Source organism: Lotus japonicus, chromosome 1 (assembly GCF_012489685.1).
Source record: "Lotus japonicus ecotype B-129 chromosome 1, LjGifu_v1.2".
Lineage (NCBI taxonomy): Eukaryota > Viridiplantae > Streptophyta > Magnoliopsida > Fabales > Fabaceae > Lotus > Lotus japonicus.
In genome coordinates, this window is record NC_080041.1 from 4,999,795 (window position 1) to 5,022,973 (window position 23,179).

A 23,179-nucleotide genomic window follows, 5' to 3' on the forward strand; every position below is an offset into this window, starting at 1 on the left:
ACATCTCACCAAAGTTGCAAAACAGTGAAGGATTGAACATCAATAAACACTCTGAAAGGATCAAATATGAGAAAGAATCAACATATTTGAGGAGCCACGAGCAGTGTTCTGAAAAACAGGGTGGAACTCCGAGCGAGGGAAAACAGGGGCGCCGCCGTCGCACTACACCGCCACCACAGACTCGTATCTGGCCTCATCAGGCTAGCACAGATCAAGGCAAGCAACGAGGCTCACCAACAACAACATGTTTGCAAGGCGTAGTAGCGACGAAAGCGTCAAAGGCAAGGCTCGGAAACGAACCAAATCCACATCGCAGTAAAACGACCTATGATTGAACACAACAGTGGTATTGACTCCAAGGGGGACGGAGGAAGACGCCGCCGCAAACAAGGCCACCACGCTCCCAGATCTGGCCTCAACAGGCTAGCACAGATCAGGTAAGCCAAGAGACTTACCGATGACACTCGCTTCAGAGAAGAGCAGCGATGCCGCCTACGGCGAGGGGGAGGCAGAGCTTGCAACCGAACGCCTACACCATCAGGAGGAAAAGTCAGAGGATCCTGGAATCGTCGCCGAGAACCCGGAATTGCAAAGCCAGCCCAGAACCACCACCACTGCCCTCTGACGGCACACCAAAGCCCAGATTCCGAGCACCCAGACCCGCTGCAACGCACAACCACCCATCCAGACCCTGCGAGTCAGAAACAGGAGCACAGATCTGCCATCGACGCCACCAGACGAAGCGAGACCAAGGATCAGTCGCAAGCAGAACTGGATCAACAAGAGCAAAGGGGGGCGGCGCATCAAGGAGGAAAGCAGAAGCAAAAACGAGCCGCGCACAGACCGAGCGGACGAAAACCGGAGAGAAACGAAATCGAGAAGGAACAAGGCAGGGAAAAGCAAGGAAAAATGGGGGTTGCCGCCGCGTCGGGAAGGGGGGGCGCGACATTAATTTCGAAAAATCTCAGCTCAATTTTAGCCGAAATGTGCTTGAATCTGACGTTGATGAGCTTGCAAGGCTTTTGAGTGTTAAGGCGGTGGCGAGCTTTGACCGTTACTTTGGTCTTCCCATTATTTTTGGAAAATCAAAAGTCCAAGTTTTCACTTTTTCCAAAGAGAAGGTTTGGAAGAAGTTGAAGGGGTGGAAGGAGACAACGTTATCTAGGGCGGGGAAGGAGGTCGCAGTGAAGTCTGCGGCGCAAGAAATCCATGTTTATGTTATGAGTTTTTTTCTTTGCCTACCACACTTTGTAATGAGATTGAGGTAATGAGTAACTCATTTTATTGGGGGTGATGTCTGAGGAGAGGTATGAATTGGATGAGATGGGAGAAGGTGGCTAGATCGAAGGCAAACAGAGGGTTGGGGTTCCTGTCTTTTAAGGCTTTTAATGTTGCGCTCTTAGCCAAGCAATGGTGGAGCTTGATGCGGTTTGACAACTCTCTTGTGGCCCGGACCTTTAGAGCTTGTTACTATAGTGGAGGGAATATGGGGGATGCTATAAGAGGTTCACGACCCAGCTTCACTTGGAGTATCATTTTTGGGGCTCGATGGGTGGTGGAAATAGGTGGCTTGTGGCGGGTAAAGTCTGGACAGAGTATACACATATGAATGATTCTTGGATTCCTAGTGTTGCAAGATTTCGGATTGTTTTTGGGCAGTTTGATAATCAGGAGGTGACGATGGTCTCACATTTGATTAATCATGACCAGAGGAGATGGAAAAAGCAACTTATACGTAGCATGTTTACACAGCATGAGGCAAGTATGATATTGAAAATTCCTCTTGCAATTGGTATCTCGGTTGACATGTTCATGTGGGCGGCCACGGTGGATGAATATTTCGAGACAATGTCTGCTTATAGATATGTCCTTGAGGATGATGGGAGGGGGAGGGCTTCTTCATCGGGTGCTGGGGGACAGTCACGAGTTTTGAAAGGGTTGTTGAAGGTAAAATCAATTCCTCGGTGTAAGGAGTTTTTCTGGAGGGCCTCACATAATATTCTCCCAACCCGAGAAGTGTTGGCTAGGAACGGGTGGATATTGATCCAATTTTCCCGATGTGTGGGGAGATGGAGAAGATCATTTTCCATGCTCTGTTTTTCTACTCTTTGGTGGAAAGAATCTGGTTTAGCTCTCATTTATCTTCGCAGTTTCCTTCTGCATATGAGTTCGTACTACATGCTTGGCTTTTGGAACTTTTGGATATGAAGGATGATTGGCTTGTTGACCAGGTGATGTGTTGGGGTGGGAAATTTGGGAGAGGGGAAACAAATGGTTGTTTGAACAACGCCTAGGATCGGTGGAGCACACTCTGGTGCGGGCTGCATCTCTTTGCTCGATGCTGCCACAACCTCGTCGACGAAGGTTTCAGAATGGCTTGCTGGTTCGCATGAGGTAAATGGAGGTGCGGGAATGGCAGGTGCAGAGGGGAGACACCGTGGCAGCGAAGGTTCGAGGCTAGGTGTGAGGCTATGGAAGCCACCACCGGTGGGAACTTTCAAAGTTAACGTTGATGTTACAGCAGCACAAGAGCGTGTAATGGGCTTTGGCTTCGTCGTGATGAAAGAAGTTGGGTGGGTGTTAGCTTCGGGGTCTAGCAAGCATGTTGAAGCTTTTCCAGTTGCTCTTGGAGAAGCCCTATGCCTGAGGTGGACGATGCAGGTGACGTGGGAACTTGGCTTCCGTCGAGTAATTTTTTAGACGGATAGTCTCATTGTTTGTCAACACTTGGAGTAGACTTGGGGGGAATCGCTCCTACCTGACTTCTATTGTTGAAGATTGTTTATTGTTTTCTCGTTATTTTGATGCTTTACAATTATTGCATGTTCGTCGTACGACAAAGTTAGTCGCTGATTTTATGGCTAGATATGACCTTGCTTATCCTTGTAATGTGTGGATTGAGGAATACCCATCAGGTTTGGATGGTATTCTTGTATCTGATGTTGGTGCTTTACAAAAAGATTAAAAACAAGGATTTTAGCTATAAAAAATAGACTACTCACTTACAAATATTGATTTATTAGTGCTAAATATAGATTAATTTTATATTATAAGTTTCTATTGTTTAAAATTATTTCATACTGCTGGGTCTGGATGCGTGCGGGCCTGGATCAGGGAGAGTGGACTTGTGACGTTGGAGTAGATACTTTTCCCAAAACCCTTAAGGCAATTGGGATTGCAAATCTCCAGCTTATATTCTATTGATTTTGTCTCCAACTTAGCAATGTGAGATTTCCTATGTATATTTTCAACACTCTCCCTCAAGTCCAGCTGAATTCGTCTTGTTGGACTTGCTCTGTCTGAGCTTGTACTCAAGCGGGAGCCTCAGAGGCATCGTTTTTTTTGGGCTTGTGCTCCTTAATTCTGTGAAAAGTCTCAGGGGACCATGGCTTTTTCCTTTTTTTAAGTTGATGTATTTTTCCTTTTTTTGGATCGTGGGTCGTTTGGTAAGTGTGCTATGATACCACTATTAGTTATGGATGCGTGCGGGCTTGGATAAGGGAGAGTGGACTTGTGACGCTAGAATAATCAATTTTTTTAGACAAGTTATAATTTAAAAAATATATATTATGTGTTTTTTTTTTCAAATGAAAACTTAATATGTTTTTCACTGTTTATATCATATCTTATTATTATCATGTTCACTTCAAACACATGATATAATAAAGGGGAATGCTAACTTACTCCCACTTGATTTGGTGAAGGAGTAAGTTAGCAACCAACACCTTTTTCTTTTAGACAAAAAACTCCAAAACTCTCTCTCATAAAGACAATAAAGTGAGGTTACCAATGTAATTTTACTTACTCAAACTTTTTTAATTTTAAATTTTAAATTTTTTCTCTCCACATTTATCATCTTCTTCCACCTTTCTCTGTAAATGTAACGCCCCCTCTCCTCATTTTTCATCTTCTTCAACATTTATTGGCATAAAGTGACACCCCTTCCTCTGCTCATTCTTGTTTCTACAAATTTGATTTCTATAAGTTGGATTATGGAACTGAACATTGTTGACTCCATGAGGGATAATTAATTGAAGGTCATGAGAGGTTTCATCTACCACCAATTTTCTCGTGCAATTTTTCCTTGCTCTTAAATCACGTAACTTAATCTATGCAAGAAAACCATAGAAACGGACTAACAATGGCCGGTTCTTGGCAAGGAAAGAGATAGATTGCATCTTTTGTCAATTTAAGTGATGGAGGTTAAAATGGTGAAGGAAAGAAAGTGGGCAGAACGTGGAAAAAAACAAAAAATTTAAGAAGAGAAATGGGTAGCCGGAAAGAGAAAAGGGGTGGAAAGGCAAAATTACTGAAACACCTAAAGTTTAAGTGTTTTTAAAAATGAAAAGTGGGGGTATTTTTTGTCTACAAGAAAAGGGGTTGGTTGCTAACTTACTCCTTCACAAAATCAAGTGGGAGTGAGTTAGCATTCCCCTATAATAAAAGTCTATCATACTCTTATTTATCTTACCTTTATCAAACTCTTTATCTTATCGTACCCTTATCATGTCCTGACCACTAAATGGACCATTAGTTTTTAACTTATTATCACCGTACGTGACCATCTCTATGGATGAGCCAGTGGTCTAGTTCTTGGTTTCCACATCTATTCCTAAAAAATTTAAAATGGAAATTGGGGGCCATGTTTTTTCAAACAACTTGGATGAACATGCATGCTCTTTGTTTCCCCAAATTTTTTCTTTTTTATTTATGACATGATTTCTAGAACTATGAGTCTACACTAGTCGGCCTTACCTTGTGACATGGCTCTCGTTAATAATATTTACACAATTATGTCTTAAATATTATGACGAAAAAATGGAAGTTTAGATGCAATTCAAAAGAACTCACATTGGCTGAATAAACAAAGCCCACCGTAGAATATGCTACAATACCCCAAATGAGTGACCAAGAACCTATAATCCAGCCAAGCCAAAAACTCTGCAAGGACAATAAAAGAATAAGGCTTCTTTTACTCTATCAATGAAGCTTATCTTGAAAAATATCATTGCATAAAAAAGATGAATCTATATGGCACCATAATTAAAGAAAATGCAACAATAATGACACCAGCTGAATATGATAATTTTCCAGATGCCAATGGAAGATATGGCTTGTTTATCTGCAATAAAACATGTAAAATGAGTCAATAATAAGATAACCTATATAGAATTTAATCATATATATATTTATATACTCTAAATTAAAGCATGCTCTAATGGTCTCACAATTTGTTCCAAACTTCTCAATTGGATGTGAAATGTCTTCAGATGAATTATCGGAGACGTTAGAAAATTCAAAACCATAGAGGTTTGATAAACTAAAATATAAAATAGATTTTGGTTGCAAAAGTCTGCCATATTGTTGCCACGAAGCAGATAATTTTGCATATACCTAACCTTTAGGATATATGGCTTTAGACCAATCAAATGATCCTATCAATATTAATTGTATTTTTTAAAAAGAATAAGAAAAATCCTAAAAGACAAAAAATAAAAACATTTGTTATCGATCCATATTATTCATTTCTACAAACAAAAAATATATTACTCATTTCTAACAGTAAATTTCGTACCTTGTCAATTTCAACATCAAACAATTGATTCACACCACCAATATAAATACACATTGGTAGGTAAAGTACAAGAGCCTGAAACATTGCAAAAATAAAAGAGTATTGATGAAGTTGAAAAAAAGTTTAAATTAGTTATCCATGGAAACGTACAACATATTGGGATCTCACCTTCAACACATTTGTAAAAAATAATGGAGATATGTCTGATAATTTCTCCACTGTAAGGAGAGATGTAGCAATTGTGCTTGAGATCTGTTAAAAGCAGCTAAAGTCATCTTTTAAAGACATTCAAAATACTTCTTTGATCGGATCATACAATGAATTAAAAGTCATCTTTTAAAGACATTCAAAATACTCCTTAAATCTAAGAGAATTTATAGAAAAACTTACAATGCCAACCATTGAGTATGGACGGGAGAACGCTATGAATGCAACCAAGAAATTTTTGACAGAGTGCAAAACAGTTTTAGGATCACAAGCATTAGGTTCAGATTCAAAAGATGGTTCAGATGATGCTTCGACAATATATTTTCTGTTGCATTTTTTATTTGGAGACTCTCCTTCAATGCATTTGTAATGATTGTTCAAACTTGGCTCCCCAAACTTCAAAATATTATATTTATTTTGAACTTTTCTCTTTTGCTGTGAAGCTTTTGGTGCATAAGAACCTGAAGCACAAAAGTTTGGATTTATCATCAATGGCCATGCAGAAAAAATTCTTAATTAACTTTGAAAAATTGTTTTTTTTTTGAAGTTTTTTTTAATTGTGAAAACATATCCACTTTTCTTGTGAAAATAAGTTATCAAACGGCCATGGACCTCTGATATTCACAAATTTGGATATTTAAGAAGTATAATAATAAATAAAGCATTCAAATGAAGAGTAATTAACGTAAAATCTTATTAAAATATTAGATAAATGACGCATAAATAATTTCAGACGATATTTTAAACAGTCCAAGAGTCAATTAATCATAAAAACTCTGATATTATAATATAAATCAATTATTTCAAAAACTTCAATTGTTGAATATACGACACGTGAACAAAAACATAAGCGGACATAGGTAGGTAAGGCCTTGACATACATATTTATTACTTTTTTTCTTCTATCTCTTCCCAACTTTAATATTTTTTAAACCAACTAAAAACAAAAACTTAATTTTTTAACACATTCTTTGTCTTCTATCTCTTCCCAACTATATTTTTCCCATAATTTCAACGATAAAATCTTCCACTTAATTTATTTTATTTTTCTCTCTTAAGAGTAGTGGTACACACCCTAATAGGTTCCTATAATTAATTTTTCCTAAATCATGGGTTGATTTTAGGTGGCTAGGACGAAGAAGAGAGGCTGCGACGAGTAGTTTTATGGATCAAATGGGTGATCCTAAGATAAGATACATACTGCATAGCTTATGATTATGAAACATCTATGGTGGATGGGTAGTTCACTTGGTGAGCTAAAGGAAATAATCGGGTATTGAAGGGTGCATGTCATTCAAACCTGATGAATGAACTAATTTACTAGTAACAATTAACAACTAACACATTTTTCTATAAAAAAAATGAAACATCTATATATGAATCAGTTAAAGAGTGACAATTAACTACTAGGATGACAATGGTCAAAATTTCATTTGTCCACGCTAGCACTTCAATTATTTCAGTAGGCCAGTATGCTTGTTCAACAAAACTTATTTAAAAAAAAAACGTAAATAGAAATATGACGACTTGTAATTTTTTAAGTAGATCAAGTGTATTAAGTAAAGTTCAGACTAGTCCATCATATTTTCAAATTTCCACCCCTAATATACTTATATGCTATTTAAGTGATTGCTCCTTGTCTTAAAGATGTCATGAAGTTAAAAATTTGAAAACATTTTACAATAATATTTTATCACACATTAATTTCACTTAGACTAAGGGTGAGATAAGAAAATAATAGAAATGAGCGAGTAATATCATATAAAATATTATAGAAATTCAGAAAGGTATAAAAAATTGAATAAAAATGAGATGAAAGAGAGTGTATGAATCATTACTTCTCATTTAGCATATGTTTGTTAAAGGTTGCTTATCAAAGAAAGGATGTTGTAGAGAGAGAGTGAAAGGTGAAAGGCGGAGTAAACAACCATTCTGGTCCTTGAATGTGTTCACATATGATGGAGTGGTCCTCAGACTTTGGAAATGGGCTTTTTTCATCCCTGAATGTGTTGCCGTCGGTCAAGTTAGTCCTTGGTTCAGTTTTCCGTTAGTCCCTGAGACGGAAAATGTCAAATGTCACCATTTTTGCCACATGGCTTGACACGTCATCAATTACACACATCTTATTATGTCAATTTAGTCCCCTCAAAAAATTTTAAAAAATAAAACTCTGAATTTATTAATTCAAATTTTCACTTAAAAAAATTCATCTTGACATTAGTTTGTTCTTGTTTCATTCCAGTAACCAATGAATGAATCCAAGATCAACCAATTTAAGTTGATTTGTAATTTTTTTTTCCCCTTATTCTCTTACATTTCAATATCACATCTAATTTCTAATTATTTTTAATCCTTAATTTCTGAACTGAAAAACAAAAACTCTCCCTTATTCATCGCTCATCTTCGTCCCCTCTCATCCGATCCTATCAACCTCCGTCTTCCTGCATAGATGAAAGTTGCAGAATCTCACACACCAAACGCCCTCTTCTTCCAAACATCTCTCACAACTACCACAATTCTCTACAAATCCATCCCACCGCCCTCACAACCTTCAATCTCTCAAGAGATTAATTGCATCTCCATGTCACCCAACTTAATCAAATCTCCAAATCAAATCCCCAGAGAGCCAGAACGAGATTGAGAGAGCTTGAACCGATGTAGACGAGGTGAAACGAGCGAACAATTTTTCTGCTGACGAGGCCTTTGCTGCCGCTGGTGGCTCCACCGCTGCTGATACCGACGACATCGAGATCCTCCAGGTGTACTCCTAGGAGATCAGCAAGCGGATGCTCGATCGTGTCAAGGCCAGAGCCACCACAGGTTCAAAACCCTCACTTTCTCCCTCTTCTTCTCTATCACCACTTCCCCCTTTCTTCCCTAAACAAAACCCTAATTCCTCTCCCTTTCTCTCCTCCAATGGCGAAATCCATCAGCCCAAACGCCATCCCCTGACTCTTCCGACATGATCGTCACCGCCTCCCGCGACAAATCCACCATCCTCTGGCACCTTACCAAGGAGGACAAGACCTACGGTGTCCTCCGCCGCCGCCTCACCGGACATTCCCACTTTGTTCAGGACGTCGTCCTCTCATCTGATGGCCAGTTTCTGCTTCCTGGGACCGAACCGTCAAGGTTTGGAACTTGACCAATTGCAAGTTGAGAAACACCCTCGCTGGGGAAAGTAACAGATTGATTCAGAGATTGGGGAAAATTGGGGGAAATTTTGGAATGTAAATGAGAATTAGGGTATGTTGGTTACAATTTTTGGATACAAATTTTTTTGTTTTTTTTGTTTTTAATTTTGCTGATATCGTTTATAGTTTATTTCCATGGAGGATGAAGATTTGAGGATTTTGTGTTTTGTTTTTTGGAAATGATAGAAAGAAGAAGGTGGGATTGAGGATGAAGATGAAGATGAGGTTGAAGATGATGATTGAGTGATTTTTTGTAATTTGAATTAATAAATTCAGAGTTTTTATTTTTTAATTTTCTGAGGGACTAAATTGACATAATAAGATGTGAGTCATTGATGATGTGTCAAGCTAATGTGGCAAAAACGTGACATTTGGCCTTTTCCGTCTCAAGGACTAACGGAAAACTGAACCAAGGGCTAACTTGACCGACGGCAACACATTCAGGGATGAAAAAAGCTCATTTCCAAAGTCTGAGGACCACTCCGTCATATGTGAACACATTCAAGGACCAGAATGGCTGTTTACTCGTGAAAGGCGCCAAAGATTGAGTCCGACTTCTATTTAGTTTTTCTACATCACTAGAGACGGTGGGCCCTTCCACCTTTTACCAGTCTTCGCATATATGCGAAGATAGTTGATATATGCGTGTATCTTTTTTCAATCCTCTTTTAATTAAATGTAAAGACAATTAATATTTATTGGTGTAAGGGTAAACATATCCTTTTTAGTGTGAAAAATAACACTTTTTTTCTCTATTCAACTCAACATAAAAGAGATAAGACTCACGTCATTCTTTCTCTTCTATTTCTCTTATATATAAAACCACCAATAAAATTTACTATTTTAATTACCTCTTTTTCTCTTCCTATCTTCTCTCATTCTCTCTTAAACCAAACATAATATGTTAAAGGCAATTGAACATTACTCACACATAACGTAAGTTTTCGAGGGTTAGCTCAAGTGGTAATTAGAGCTGGGAGACATAGGGGTTCGAGGGATGAAGGGTGAAGGGTCAATGATTCGAATCCTGATGAGTGACTAATTTACTAACACCCAGTGATGGATCCAGGACCCGGAGTCAGGGGATTCAAATTTTTCAAATGAACACATTGGTAAAAATATAATTAAAAATCAGAGTTTTTTTGTGTAAATAGGTGCAAAACTTGATTTACTAGTATAATTTGAATTTTTCAAGGGGGGTTAAAAATTATACAGGGGGGTAAGTGTAAATTTTTTTTCACCAAGAGTTGAATCCGCCCCTGCTAACAACTAACATTTGCCTATAAAAAAAACTCACACATTACTAAGACCCTTTTGGTCAACACCATTCAATTCTACTGAGCCAACACTCATTGACGGATAAGACATTTTAACACAAAAAAAGGATGAATAGAAAAAAAATTGAAAACTGAAATGGTAATAGTAAAGGAGGAAAAGGGAAATATTTGAGACATACTTGCATAGTAAATATTCTTATTGGCGCCATGTGTGTTCTGCCAGAGACTTCTACCTTCAATATACCAATGGTTCCTCTTATTAGAGTAAGCAAATTAATAATTTGCAATGAAAAATTGGCTAATTACCAAGTTAATTAGTTGTACATGGAAAAAAGACTAATATTTTGAAGAAGAAAGTAATGGGTGGGAAAGAAAACATATAAATACCAGTGGTTACTAAAGATGTACGAGGAAAAGATTTAACAAGAAGCGACTCCATGATCTACATAGTACTGAACCCACCAACAACACTTGTGAGGGATTTGGGTTTGGCACCCCACCTATTGGGTTTGGCACCCCATGTATTCAATACGGAAATTTAATTTCCGTTTTCAAAACGGAATTTAAAATTCCGATTTGTTTTTTATATGCAATAAACGGTTGAAAATGTGCCACATATGCTAAAATACATAACGGTTTTTTAATTTCCGTTTTTTTCGTATTAAAATCGGAATTTAAATTCCCGTTTTTAATAAAGTGGGGTGCGAAACCCAATAGGTGGGGTGCCAAACCAAATTCCCCACTTGTGACGGGCAGTACGTACTTCCTCGATCTTCTTATTACTTATAATTTATAAACTAAATTTTACTTCATTTTCATTAATATTCATTTAATGCATCAGCTGATCATGTGCAGTTTCTTTTTCTAAAGCTAGTTGTGCGCTATTGCTATAGATAGATACACGCCATTGACTTTTAGTTTACAATTATGTTTAAAAACATTGAATTAAATACTAAAATACATTCATATATGAACAAGCCAACAGATTATAGATTAATATATATAGCGTGTAAATATGTATAATTGATTGGTCTATATACGCATAGATTTATTTGTCTCTTTCAAATATTTTATTTTGGAACAAATTTTAAATAGTTTATGAGGTCACACCAATATTCAAAAAATTAAGCCATGCTTGGATAAAAAGTATTATGCCAAGGTTAGGCCTCAATTTTTTATACAGATCAGACTTGTATATGGAATTTCAGATAAATCCAACATCCGTACATCCATCCAAGTGGTAAACTGTTAGGACATAAAATGTTACCCAAGAAACTAATCCATCTACACTGAACCTACCAAGAGTACCATGATATAATAAAAAAGGATTGGTGAAAATTATAAAACAGTGTAAACTACTATCAAACATTTACTTTTGTGGTGGACAATTTTTAACCGCCACAAAATACATTGACAATAAAAAATTGTCATAAAAATGATTGTTTAAGAGTTATTTTAGTGTTTGTGTATCATTATCAGTGATATATCTTCTAGTAAGCATATCTTCTAATGACACGTAATTTTAAAAGACTAAAGTTTATTTCATTATTGTATCATAAATTCTTAATGGATCAAAATCACACCCAAAATCACGTGTAGTTTAAAATTACTAATCCACCATGCATAGACTTGACCGCCACCTTTTAATATGTTTTTCAATAAATATATTAATGATATTTGTATTGACGAACGGGCCTGGCCCAATGAATTTTACATCAGACCAAGCTTGTCAAGAAGCCGACAACTACGAGTTCCAACAACCCATGCTTAGATATTGTTAAAAAATATATGCAGTCGTAGAGGTGGAAAAATAATAATAAAGGCTTAAAAACACATTTGGTCTCTCACGAATGCGTTCCGTCCTTGCAAAAGTGGTCCTAAACTTTTGTTTTTTTGCACTCTCAGTCCCCACATTATCTTGTGTTACCACAGTTGGTCCTTCTATTAAAATTTAAACTAATTTTTCCTACGTGTGTCTTTTTTTATTGACGTGGAGGAGAGAGACAAATGTTAGTAAGAAGAAAAAAAAATTAAAATTTAAAAATATATCAGAATTTTTTTTATTTGATAAATTTAATATTTAATTAAAATAAAAAAACTTTCTTGAAGAGCTTAACTTTGCCGTCCACCACCATCAACTTCGCGTTCACCATCATTGTTGTCCATGCCTTTTCTCTCTCCTTGTTCTCTCCCTTTCTCTCTCCTGTTGCAGATCTGGCTAGCCCTTCAACTTCAGCTCGCCTTCTGTGTGGTGGTGGGTGTTGTTTCTAATCAAATCTCAAGGAAGGGATCTATGGAGAGGATCCCAAATTCCATGTTGATTGAGGCCTCAGGGTGAAGAAGATGATGAAGGTGTAGAGCTTCAGAAGAGGGAGGGAGCAGAGTGGCGCCCAATTTCGGGCTAGGAAGGAGAAGACGAAGCGAGTGGTAGCGAAGACAACCTTAGATCTTCTCACTCCTAATGTTGTCCATGTCATTAAAAACTAGCCACGTAGGAGAGATTTGTTTGATTTTTTACGGAAATGAGCTGAAGGACTAACTGTGGTAACGAAAGATAACGTGTGGACTAAGAATGCTAAAAAAAAGTTTAGGGACCACTTTTACACGAAACGCATTCGTGGGACCAAATGATGTTTTAAGCAATAATAAAAAAACTCCAATAATTGCAATTTAGATGTGATTCATTCTAATTTTCAACCTTGCAATTGAAATTTTAATATTGCCACAAGTTTCTAAACTTTTTTTTTTTGAGACAGGTGTCCTACTTCGGAGGGAATCCAGTTCGAGCCAGGAATATCCACATCATGGTGGGGCTAACTCTCCTAGCGGAGTTTTTTCGATTCATAAGACTCAAACACGATACATTGTTTAAGGGGAATCAAATATGTACCACTTGTACAATCACCCATTGGTACAAGTTCCTAAACTTGCTAGTACGCAACAATGCATTAATACTTTCAGTTATATATTTTCTTATTATTCAAGTTTATAAAAATATACCAAAGTCCGGGAAAACATATATATGTGTTAAAATTCTAAATGTTTTATTCAATGAAAATGGTTAAAAGACCTTATTTGAATTCTCAAATCGAAAGTTTAATTTTTAAGGACTGCACCCGGCCTTAAGAAAATAGTTGCCCTTCATTACACCTTTCACACATGCCATGCAACTCTAATTTCCTTCGTGGATTATTTGTATATTTAAATAAGAGGTTGTCTAAATAATCTTAAGTAAAAATTGAGTTAAATCACTCTTTAATGAGGTGTCCCAATAATATTATAGCACATGTCTTTATAAATTCCAACTCATATTATTTTTTTTCTTCAAAATATTCATTTTAAGACTTAACTTATTTACACAATAAACCGGTCAATTAGAAAATTAGCACATAACTCCTATTCCCAAAAAAACTAAGAACCCAAATCCCGAGTTTCTTCCATGTCTGCTTTAAACCACTACACCAAAAACTGGCTTTTACAGCGGTTTTTTTGGCCTTTTACAGCGGTTTTCAGCGGTCCAGAACCGCTGTAGATCTTGCCGCTGTAAAAGCCTTAACAGCGGTTCTAACCGCTGTAAAAGACTCATTATTTACAGCGGTTGATTTAATAAAACCGCTGTAAATACATACCTACAACAGCTGTTCTCTAAAATAACCGCTGTACTTGAGTCTTCTTTTACAGCGGTTTCAGGCGGTAACCGCTGTATTTGATAATATATATTACAGCGGTTCCACCACGGAACCGCTGTAATTTGTTTTTTTTTTGGTTGAATTAATTACCACACCTGTTCAGCCAAAAGATAACATTTCTTTTTTTTCTGAAAAGAAGATATATTGATCATAATTAAACCGAAAGGGTACACATTTCAAAAGCTATGAAAGCTAACTGCAAAATCAATACACATCACCAAACTAAAACAAGGTATAACACAGTAACATAAGCTAAAACAAGGTATAGCATATAAGCACAGTAACATCTCATTGATGTAATACCTTAATCAGATGGCCATTGACATGAATTTTTGCCAGTTCATTGTGCCTGCTGGTTAGCAACAAGGCCAGGGCGCTTGTAGTAACTTTTATTTGATAGGCCCCCTGTATCTCACCTGCAATCAAATATCATGTGGAAAAAATTTAGTTGATCTTGCTTATGCGTGTGTGTGCTAATTATTTCCTATCAATCACTCTCATGTTCAACGAAAAAATAAGAAACAAAAGAGGTTCACGAAAAAGATAAACTATTCACACACAGACTGTCTCTTTTCCTTGATGCATACAAGCTCTTTGTATAACCATACAAGATAATGGCAGATATAATCTGATGTTACATAATGAGGAAGCTTGACAAGAAAGATGTTTGTTGATATACTCCTTACCATTATCAGACAGCAACCTCTTAATGGATTCTCCAAACTATGTATGAACTATATGATAAAATTTAACATACAATTGAAGACTAATTAATTGGTCTTTTACCAGGAAAAGCCAAGTTACTTTAGTACAAGCACCATGAACAAAACAAATCATTTTGGGATAGAAATATAAGGAAAAGATGTAGGTTTTGGTCCTTAAGCAATAAGCACTACAGGGTTTAGTCCTTAAGTTTAAGTCAAAACTGTCAATCTGAATCCAATTCCATGGCCTTTGGAGATTCCTAAGCCAAGCTGTACAAATGCAGAATAGAGAATGATAACAAGAACAAAGAATGATAAACTTAATCCATAAACTATTATACTTACGCCATATAAACTCATCTTGGTAAAGGTAGCAAACTTGCATTGATAATAACACGACCATAGCTTTGGTGAAGGTAAGGAAGAGCCACAAACATTGGATGAACATTCCCCCAAAAAATAATATCCTGAGAATGAAATTTTTGAAGACAATATTATCTAATTGGTAGACAAAAAACATGAAGATTGTTATGTAAGAATTTCAAGATTATAGATGCAGGGAAAAACATGGGAGATCATAAAATGCCTAACCTGTCATATAATTTATGGCACTTTGGGCATCCTGCATATTAAGTGTATAAAGACATGTCATTTTACTAATTCAACACAGAATCAACATAACAAAGTGAATGGCACAAGTGTGAAACAAAACAGTGATACAACTGGCACAAAAAATGAGAGAGGATTCAGATTTTATCACGAAAGGAAAGGATTATTCAGTGCTACAAAAGTAAGTGCAAGTTGTTCTAGTTCTAGTTTCTTATCAACTTGTTCTATGTATATGAATGGGACAAGTGTGAAACAAAACAGTGGAAAGGAAAAGAGAAACTTAAGTCTGTAACAGACAAGAGTAAATTAAAGAGGATTCATAACAACCACAGTTGTGTCATGAACACAGCTACAGAGATACATTTGGTAATTCCGTATAAGCTGATATAAGAGTGACTTATAACCACAATATCCCAGCATGCTTCTCTAACAACCTATTAACAATTTAACAAACTAATAACCAATGCTAATCAGTTATTTATTACTTAAAACTAACACAACAAAGTCTTCAAGCTGAGAAACAAAGAGGCAATACAAAACCAAAACCCAGCCACATATAATCCCAACTAAACTACTTATACTGGCTATCAAAATGCCCCCTTCCCTCGTATATACGAAGCTTCACATTACCCCTTTTTCCCAATAAGACCGTGCCCATCATTTAAAAAAGTCATATCATAACACACAAAGAGGCGATGTGTTTAGCTGAAGCAAACAAGGGGCTGAGAATAAACAGCATAATTATGATAAAGCGCAAGTGGAAATCAACCTTGACCACATCTTCAAAGCTTTAAAATGCGTCCATGAGAGAAAATATTTCACTAAAGAATAGAATACATAATTAACACAAAAGTACAGATTAGTGAATCATAGGGTTCTTGAAGCTATGAGAAGGCTTCAAAGCCTAAGATCCATGGCCGCAACACACACACATACACCTCTATTTCGTACCTGATTCACACATGCAAGAGAAACTCCAAAGAAAATGGTAACAGCTAGGAAAGACAAAGGAAAAGTACATACCAGGGCAAAAACATATTGTATTAGGTAATTTCAGAGAGCCAATCATCCATGCTGCAAGGTAGTAAGGAAAATTCAATGTTATATAAGGGAGAGAAAATGCAGATATTTCAACAGAAAATGCAAGATACTAACACGAAGTTTTCTATAATTATTCAGCAGTGCAGGAAGCTGCGCCAACAGTTCATCGCTTGTGGACTAAACTCATGTTTATGCCAGGCTACAATCATCTTTTTAAGATAAAAATTAAATCACATTTTCAATAGAGACACTTACAACAACAAGCATAGCCCATATGCAGTGACTGAGTTCTGACTCTATGATTCTCTCAAGATTCTATGGTACTTCACCAAGACGAAGAGGGTCAAATTCAAAGTCACTAAAACACAAAATCAGAGTAACATGCAAAGCACAAATCATCACTAAGACTAAACCCACAAGGAATTCAAAAGCACTAACTCTGTTGAATTCATATACTATGATCTAAACTAAAAGAAATTGATGGTAGCCAAAAAGGCTTGGATCTGTAGAAATTACCAATTTCACATACTGTTCAATTTGGTGAAAGTGAAACACGCAAACACCATGAAGAGGGACCTAGTCGTCACTCGCCTCCACTTCATCTCCCTTCCTCCACCTTCTCCTATTGCAAACCCCACCATGTAGCTTCATTCTTCAACCACCTTGAGTTCCGCCACTGTCGCACGCTCCAGGCAAAGCCTCTCTGCGCCATCAAATGCCACGCCATCTCGGCTTCCCGTTTCATCAACGACCTCCTACCGCTTTGTCGTTTTCTTCCGGTGTTAACGGCGAAACTGATTGTTGGAGTGGCGTAGGTGAAGGAAGCGAGACAGATTGGATTTCAAGATTAGGGTTTTTTTCACAAACTGAGAGGGAAATGAAATTTGAGAAAATAATACTTATATATACAAAACAAATAAACTGACAAAAAGCGTGTAACAACCCAGTGGAAAGGACTCATTATATTTCTGTGGTGCCTCGGGTTCGAATCCCACACAGAACATTTTTTGAACCAATTATTAAAGAAATCAACTAAATCTTATATTAATACTATAAATTGTACATATCTATCATAAAGTGAATCTAGCCTAGTGGAAAGACTATTGCGTTTTATTAAGGGAACCTGGGTTCGATCCACGGAACCTGAATTTTTGTTTTTATTATTTACGTCACTTTTACAGCGGTTAGTTTAATAAACGCTGTAAATAGTGGAACCTATTTTTTACAGCGGTCAGTATATAAACCGCTATAAAATCCTATTACCGCTCTGTGTTTTTGTGTTTACAGCGCCTTCTAAGAGAACCGCTGTTAAAAGGTAATGCTTTTACAGCGGTTAGTTTAATAAAACGCTGTAATAGCCCATCAACCGCTCCGTGTTTGTGTTGTTACAGCGGCTGCCACCTAAACCGCTGTAAAAGGGGCGCTGTAAAATCCCTTTTCTAGTGTAGTGAACTAAGAACTCATTCTATGTTTAGTTCACATGGCAGATAAAAAAATCACGCAAAATAAGGCTTGCTTTCAAAGCATGAACTAATTCAGCTATTTGCTAATCAGTAGGCCTTTTTTGCTGAACTCGGAATTTTTTTTTTTTTTTTTGTCTTTGTTCCTCTCTTTTTTTTGTCATCTATTTTTTTCTTCTATTTGGTTATGTTCAGATTTTTTTATTTCTATGATTTTCTTTCTCTTAGATGAAATGGATTGCATGCTTCAATATGGCAGCAACATGCCTTGTAACATGATGTTTTCTGCACTTGCTGCCACTTACCTTTCTTTCTCAAATTGTGAAATTGCTGGGGTAGCGGGTTATATTATGCAAGTTTTAGTGGATTAATATATTCTTAAATACTTTGAATGAAATCTTATTCATTCATATTTGGAGACAAAATGGATTTCATACAGCTTTGGTGGCAGGTTGCATTGTTTGCCATTTTTCTATTGCAAACATCATGCTATGCTCTGTGGTTGCTTTAATGATCTAATCCATTAGTAGATTGTTGAAATTTTAATATGAATTATGGTGTTGGTATTTTGGCCTTCAGTTCAAATGGTATACAAAAGATTTGGAAATGGGCTAGCAATTAACATAATCCTACTGGAAAGGGAGCTTTTAAGCAAATAATTACTTCCTGTAATCCTCCTTCAGTCCTTTATTTTCTTTATACTATCCATTAGTTTTCCCTTTAAATAGAGAACATGATTTTGAAGTGTATGTTATTACAGGCTACTACCCATGTTGTTCCACATTATTGCCTACCCAACAATGGTCTTCTTATGAGTTATGACTAATGATATCGTGTGTCAACCTTGAAAATTAGCTAAAAGATAAAGGCATCTAATGTCATTAACACAAAGTTCTGCAGAGAAGTATATCGGAACTAACTGATATCAATTCTGCAAAGATATAAACCTGCAAGTTGGGTATAGTATGAATACTTCTCCTTTTGCTTTTTTTTGGCAGATAGATTGCATTGAGTTGGGTCATTGGATGTTATAAGAAGATATTCAAGATAATGAAGCTAAGTTGCTGCAACTTGGATCAATTTCCACTGTGTAGAATGTAAGATCAAGTTTTGATCTAGTAGTACAACTCTATGTTTTGATGATTACAAGTTAACCTTTTGATATGAACAATTGTGGTACTCTAACGTGTTTTTCTGAGTGTGCTATTTACAGGCTCTGACCTCAACTCAATCTCACACAAATCAGAAGCACTGTGTATAAAGAGCAACCCAAGCAACGCTTTCGCATTCACCATGTTCAGTATGAACAGTGGAAAAGCTTCAGAAGTTCTGAAGTTATACAAACTCTGATGTGGACTCAGTCACTAGAAGCTCTGAAGATCCAGAAAGTCTGATAACCAAGAAACACTGAAGGTTCAGATATTCTGATGGTGTAGAAGACTCTGAAGATCCAGAAGCTGAATAGTGAAAACTCTGATGTCCAGAAGCAAGATACTCTGAAGACCATGTTCTTCCCTCTGAGTTCAGAATCAGAAGAAACAATGGTCAGAGGATCTGGGCTTTCCCTCTGACTCTGATCAACCGGCTTCACAAGTTCCAATATGAAGCATTCCCCTGATCAGAAGTCTCCTAGGTTTAAAGGTCAAGTCGCTATCCAAGTACAAAAGCAACTGTACCTTCCTGACGACCTACCTAACAGTCTCAGACACAGCAGAAGCTGGATTTTCCAGAACTGCCCTCCAACGGTAGCATTTCCCATGCAACGCTCAACCCTAATCCTTGGAGTATATAAAGAGGCTGAAGACTGAAAGAAGCGGCTAGAAGCATTCACATACGCGCAAGACAAACTTAAATTCTTCTAAGCTTTCTTTCATCCGAAAATTCATTGAGTTTACTATTAGCTTTTTAGAAGCAAATCTCTTGTAAACAATTCTTTGATAAACAGTTTGTTTAGTTCCTTTAGGAGATCAAGGTTGATCGGTTCCTAGAGAAGACTAAGAGAGTGAATCTTAGTGTGAGCTAAGTCAGTGTAATTGTTAGTCACTTGTAGGTTTCAAGTGCAGTTGTAACTCTTACCTGATTAGTGGATTGCCTTCATTCTAAGAAGGAAGAAATCACCTTAACGGGTGGACTGGAGTAGCTTGAGTGATTTATCAAGTGAACCAGGATAAAATCCTTGTGTGCTTTTCTATCTCTTATCTTTAGCACTTGAGTTCTCGAAAGATTTGTCAAAATCTTTAAGGTGGAAGTTTTATACTGAAAACGTTATTCAAACCCCCCCTTTCTACCGTTTTTCATACCTTCAATTGGTATCAGAGCGCAAGTTCTGATTACCACACCTAACAGTGTTCAGTGATCCGGGCCGGTGTGAAAAACAATGGCTGCCACCACCAGTGAAACTCAAAGAGATGGTTACAATGCAAAGCCTCCTATGTTCGACGGTCAAAGGTTCGAATATTGGAAAGATAGACTGGAAAGTTTCTTTCTGGGTTTCGATGCAGATCTCTGGGATATTATTGTGGATGGCTACGAGCGTCCAGTTGATGCAGATGGCAAGAAGATCCCAAGGTCAGAGATGACTGCAGATCAAAAGAAGCTGTACTCACAACATCACAAAGCAAGAGCAATTCTTCTAAGTGCTATTTCCTATGAAGAGTACCAGAAGATTACAGATCGTGAGTTTGCAAAAGGCATTTTCGAATCTCTGAAGATGTCTCATGAAGGAAACAAGAAAGTCAAAGAATCAAAGGCATTGTCTTTGATCCAAAAGTATGAATCCTTCATCATGGAGCCAAATGAGTCCATTGAAGAAATGTTCTCCAGATTTCAGTTGCTTGTAGCTGGCATACGACCTCTCAACAAGAGCTACACAACAAAAGATCATGTCATAAGGGTCATCAGGTGTCTTCCTGAAAGTTGGATGCCTTTGGTGACTTTAATAGAGCTCACGAGAGACGTTGAGAATATGAGTTTAGAAGAACTCATCAGCATTTTGAAATGCCATGAGCTGAAGCGCTCAGAGATGCAAGATCTAAGGAAAAAGTCCATAGCCTTGAAATCTAAATCTGAAAAGGCTAAGGTTGAGAAGTCAAAAGCTCTTCAAGCTGAAGAAGAGGAATCTGAAGAAGCATCAGAAGATTGTGATGAAGATGAGCTGACTCTGATCTCCAAGAGACTCAATCGCATCTGGAAGCACAGGCAGAGCAAATACAAAGGCTCTGGAAAGGCAAGAGGAAAGTCTGAATCCTCAGGTCAGAAGAAGTCCTCACTTAAGGAAGTCACATGCTTTGAGTGCAAAGAATCAGGGCACTACAAAAGTGACTGTCCAAAATTGAAGAAGGACAAGAAGCCAAAGAAGCACTTCAAGACAAAGAAGAGTCTGATGGTGACATTTGATGAATCAGAGTCAGAGGATGTTGACTCTGATGGTGAAGTCCAAGGACTCATGGCTATTGTCAAGGACAAGGAAGCAGAGTCAAAGGGAGCTGTTGACTCTGACTCAGAATCAGAAGGAAATCCAAACTCAGACGATGAAAATGAGGTATTCGCTTCTTTCTCTACCTCTGAACTGAAACATGCATTGTCTGATATCATGGATAAGTATAACTCCTTATTGTCTAAGCATAAGAAGCTGAAAAAGAACTTATCTGCTGTTTCCAAGACTCCTTCTGAACATGAGAAAATTATTTCTGATTTGAAAAATGATAATCATGCCTTGATCAATTCTAACTCTGTGCTTAAGAACCAGATTGCTAAGTTAGAAGAAATTGTTGCCTGTGATGCCTCTGATTGTAGAAATGAATCTAAGTATGAAAAGTCTTTTCAAAGATTCCTAGCTAAAAGCGTGGATAGAAGCTTAATGGCTTCAATGATCTATGGCGTAAGCAGAAATGGAATGCATGGCATTGGCTATTCTAAACCAATTAGAAATGAGCCCTCTGTGTCTAAAGCTAAATCCTTGTATGAATGCTTTGTTCCCTCTGGTACCATATTGCCTGATCCTGTACCTGCTAAAGTTGCTAAAAACCCTCTTAAAAAGGGATCCTTCTCTATGACTAAATATCATGCAAATATTCCTTTAAAATATCATGTTGAGACACCCAAGGTGATCAGAACCTCTGGGGTAACTAACAAGAGAGGACCCAGAAAGTGGGTACCTAAGGACAAGATTATCTATGTTGCAGATATCCTTGATAGCTCCACTGAAACACCAATCATGGTATCTGGACAGTGGATGCTCGTGTCACATGACGGGAGAAAGGCGTATGTTCCGAGAGCTGAAACTTAAGCCTGGAGGCGAAGTTGGATTTGGAGGAAATGAAAAGGGTTTTGAAGATGAGAAGAAACCAGACCATGTGTTCAAATTGAAGAAATCACTCTACGGTCTGAAGCAAGCTCCCAGAGCATGGTATGAGAGACTTAGCTCATTCCTTCTGGAGAATGAGTTTGTAAGGGGTAAAGTAGATACAACTCTTTTTTGCAAGACTTATAAAGATGATATCTTAATTGTGCAAATTTATGTTGATGATATTATATTTGGTTCTGCTAATCAATCTCTATGCAAAGAATTTTCTAAGATGATGCAGGCTGAATTTGAGATGAGTATGATGGGAGAATTAAAGTACTTTCTGGGAATCCAAGTTGATCAAACACCAGAAGGAACATATATCCATCAGAGCAAGTACACTAAAGAACTTCTGAAGAAGTTCAATATGCTGGAATCTACAGTGGCCAAGACTCCAATGCATCCTACATGCATTCTGGAGAAAGAAGATAAAAGTGGTAAAGTATGTCAGAAGCTCTATCGCGGCATGATAGGTTCACTTCTATACTTAACTGCATCTAGGCCAGACATACTATTTAGTGTTCATTTATGTGCTCGTTTCCAATCAGATCCAAGGGAAACCCACTTAACTGCTGTTAAGAGGATCCTAAGGTATCTGAAAGGCACCACTAACCTTGGCTTGATGTATAAGAAAACATCAAAGTATAAGCTTTCAGGTTACTGTGATGCTGATTATGCTGGAGAAAGAACAGAGAGAAAAAGTACTTCTGGAAATTGTCAATTTCTGGGAAGCAATCTAGTCTCATGGGCAAGCAAGAGGCAATCAACCATTGCACTATCAACTGCAGAGGCAGAATATATCTCAGCAGCAATATGCAGCACTCAGATGCTCTGGATGAAACATCAGCTGGAGGATTATCAGATCCTTGAGAGCAATATCCCAATCTATTGTGATAACACTGCTGCAATCTCATTGAGTAAGAATCCTATCTTGCATTCAAGGGCAAAGCACATTGAGGTAAAGTATCACTTTATTAGAGATTATGTACAGAAGGGCGTACTTCTTCTGAAGTTTGTTGATACTGACCATCAATGGGCAGATATCTTTACAAAGCCCTTAGCAGAGGATAGATTTAAT

At 37.3% G+C, this 23,179-nt stretch overlaps 2 protein-coding genes across 3 annotated transcripts in view; both read right to left on the reverse strand.

The window, feature by feature from the left end:
• Positions 1-10,692, reverse strand: part of LOC130747238 (glycinol 4-dimethylallyltransferase-like) — a 35,058-nt gene extending 24,366 nt beyond the window's left edge. The window contains exons 1-7 of the mRNA XM_057600146.1: positions 10,641-10,692; positions 10,433-10,486; positions 5,966-6,243; positions 5,744-5,827; positions 5,576-5,650; positions 5,039-5,122; positions 4,852-4,941 (exon numbers count right to left, since the gene is read on the reverse strand). Coding sequence (XP_057456129.1) covers positions 4,852-4,941; positions 5,039-5,122; positions 5,576-5,650; positions 5,744-5,827; positions 5,966-6,243; positions 10,433-10,486; positions 10,641-10,692 — 717 coding nt within the window. The remainder of the gene's footprint in view (positions 1-4,851; positions 4,942-5,038; positions 5,123-5,575; positions 5,651-5,743; positions 5,828-5,965; positions 6,244-10,432; positions 10,487-10,640) is intronic.
• Positions 10,693-14,029: 3,337 nt separating this feature from the next.
• LOC130733164 (uncharacterized) lies at positions 14,030-17,166 on the reverse strand. 2 transcript variants are annotated; one of them, XM_057585267.1, is made up of 5 exons: positions 16,826-17,143; positions 16,279-16,329; positions 15,238-15,268; positions 14,992-15,113; positions 14,030-14,358 (listed from the first exon to the last, which is right to left on the reverse strand). In XM_057585267.1, exons 1-5 carry the CDS (start codon positions 16,935-16,937, stop codon positions 14,231-14,233), a joined length of 444 nt encoding a protein of 147 aa, XP_057441250.1. In that variant the 5' UTR covers positions 16,938-17,143; the 3' UTR covers positions 14,030-14,230. The 2 variants fall into 2 exon arrangements, with proteins under 2 accessions (XP_057441250.1, XP_057441251.1); XM_057585268.1 differs by having other exon boundaries at positions 14,246-14,347; positions 16,826-17,166.
• Between the last annotated feature and the right edge of the window lie 6,013 nt (positions 17,167-23,179).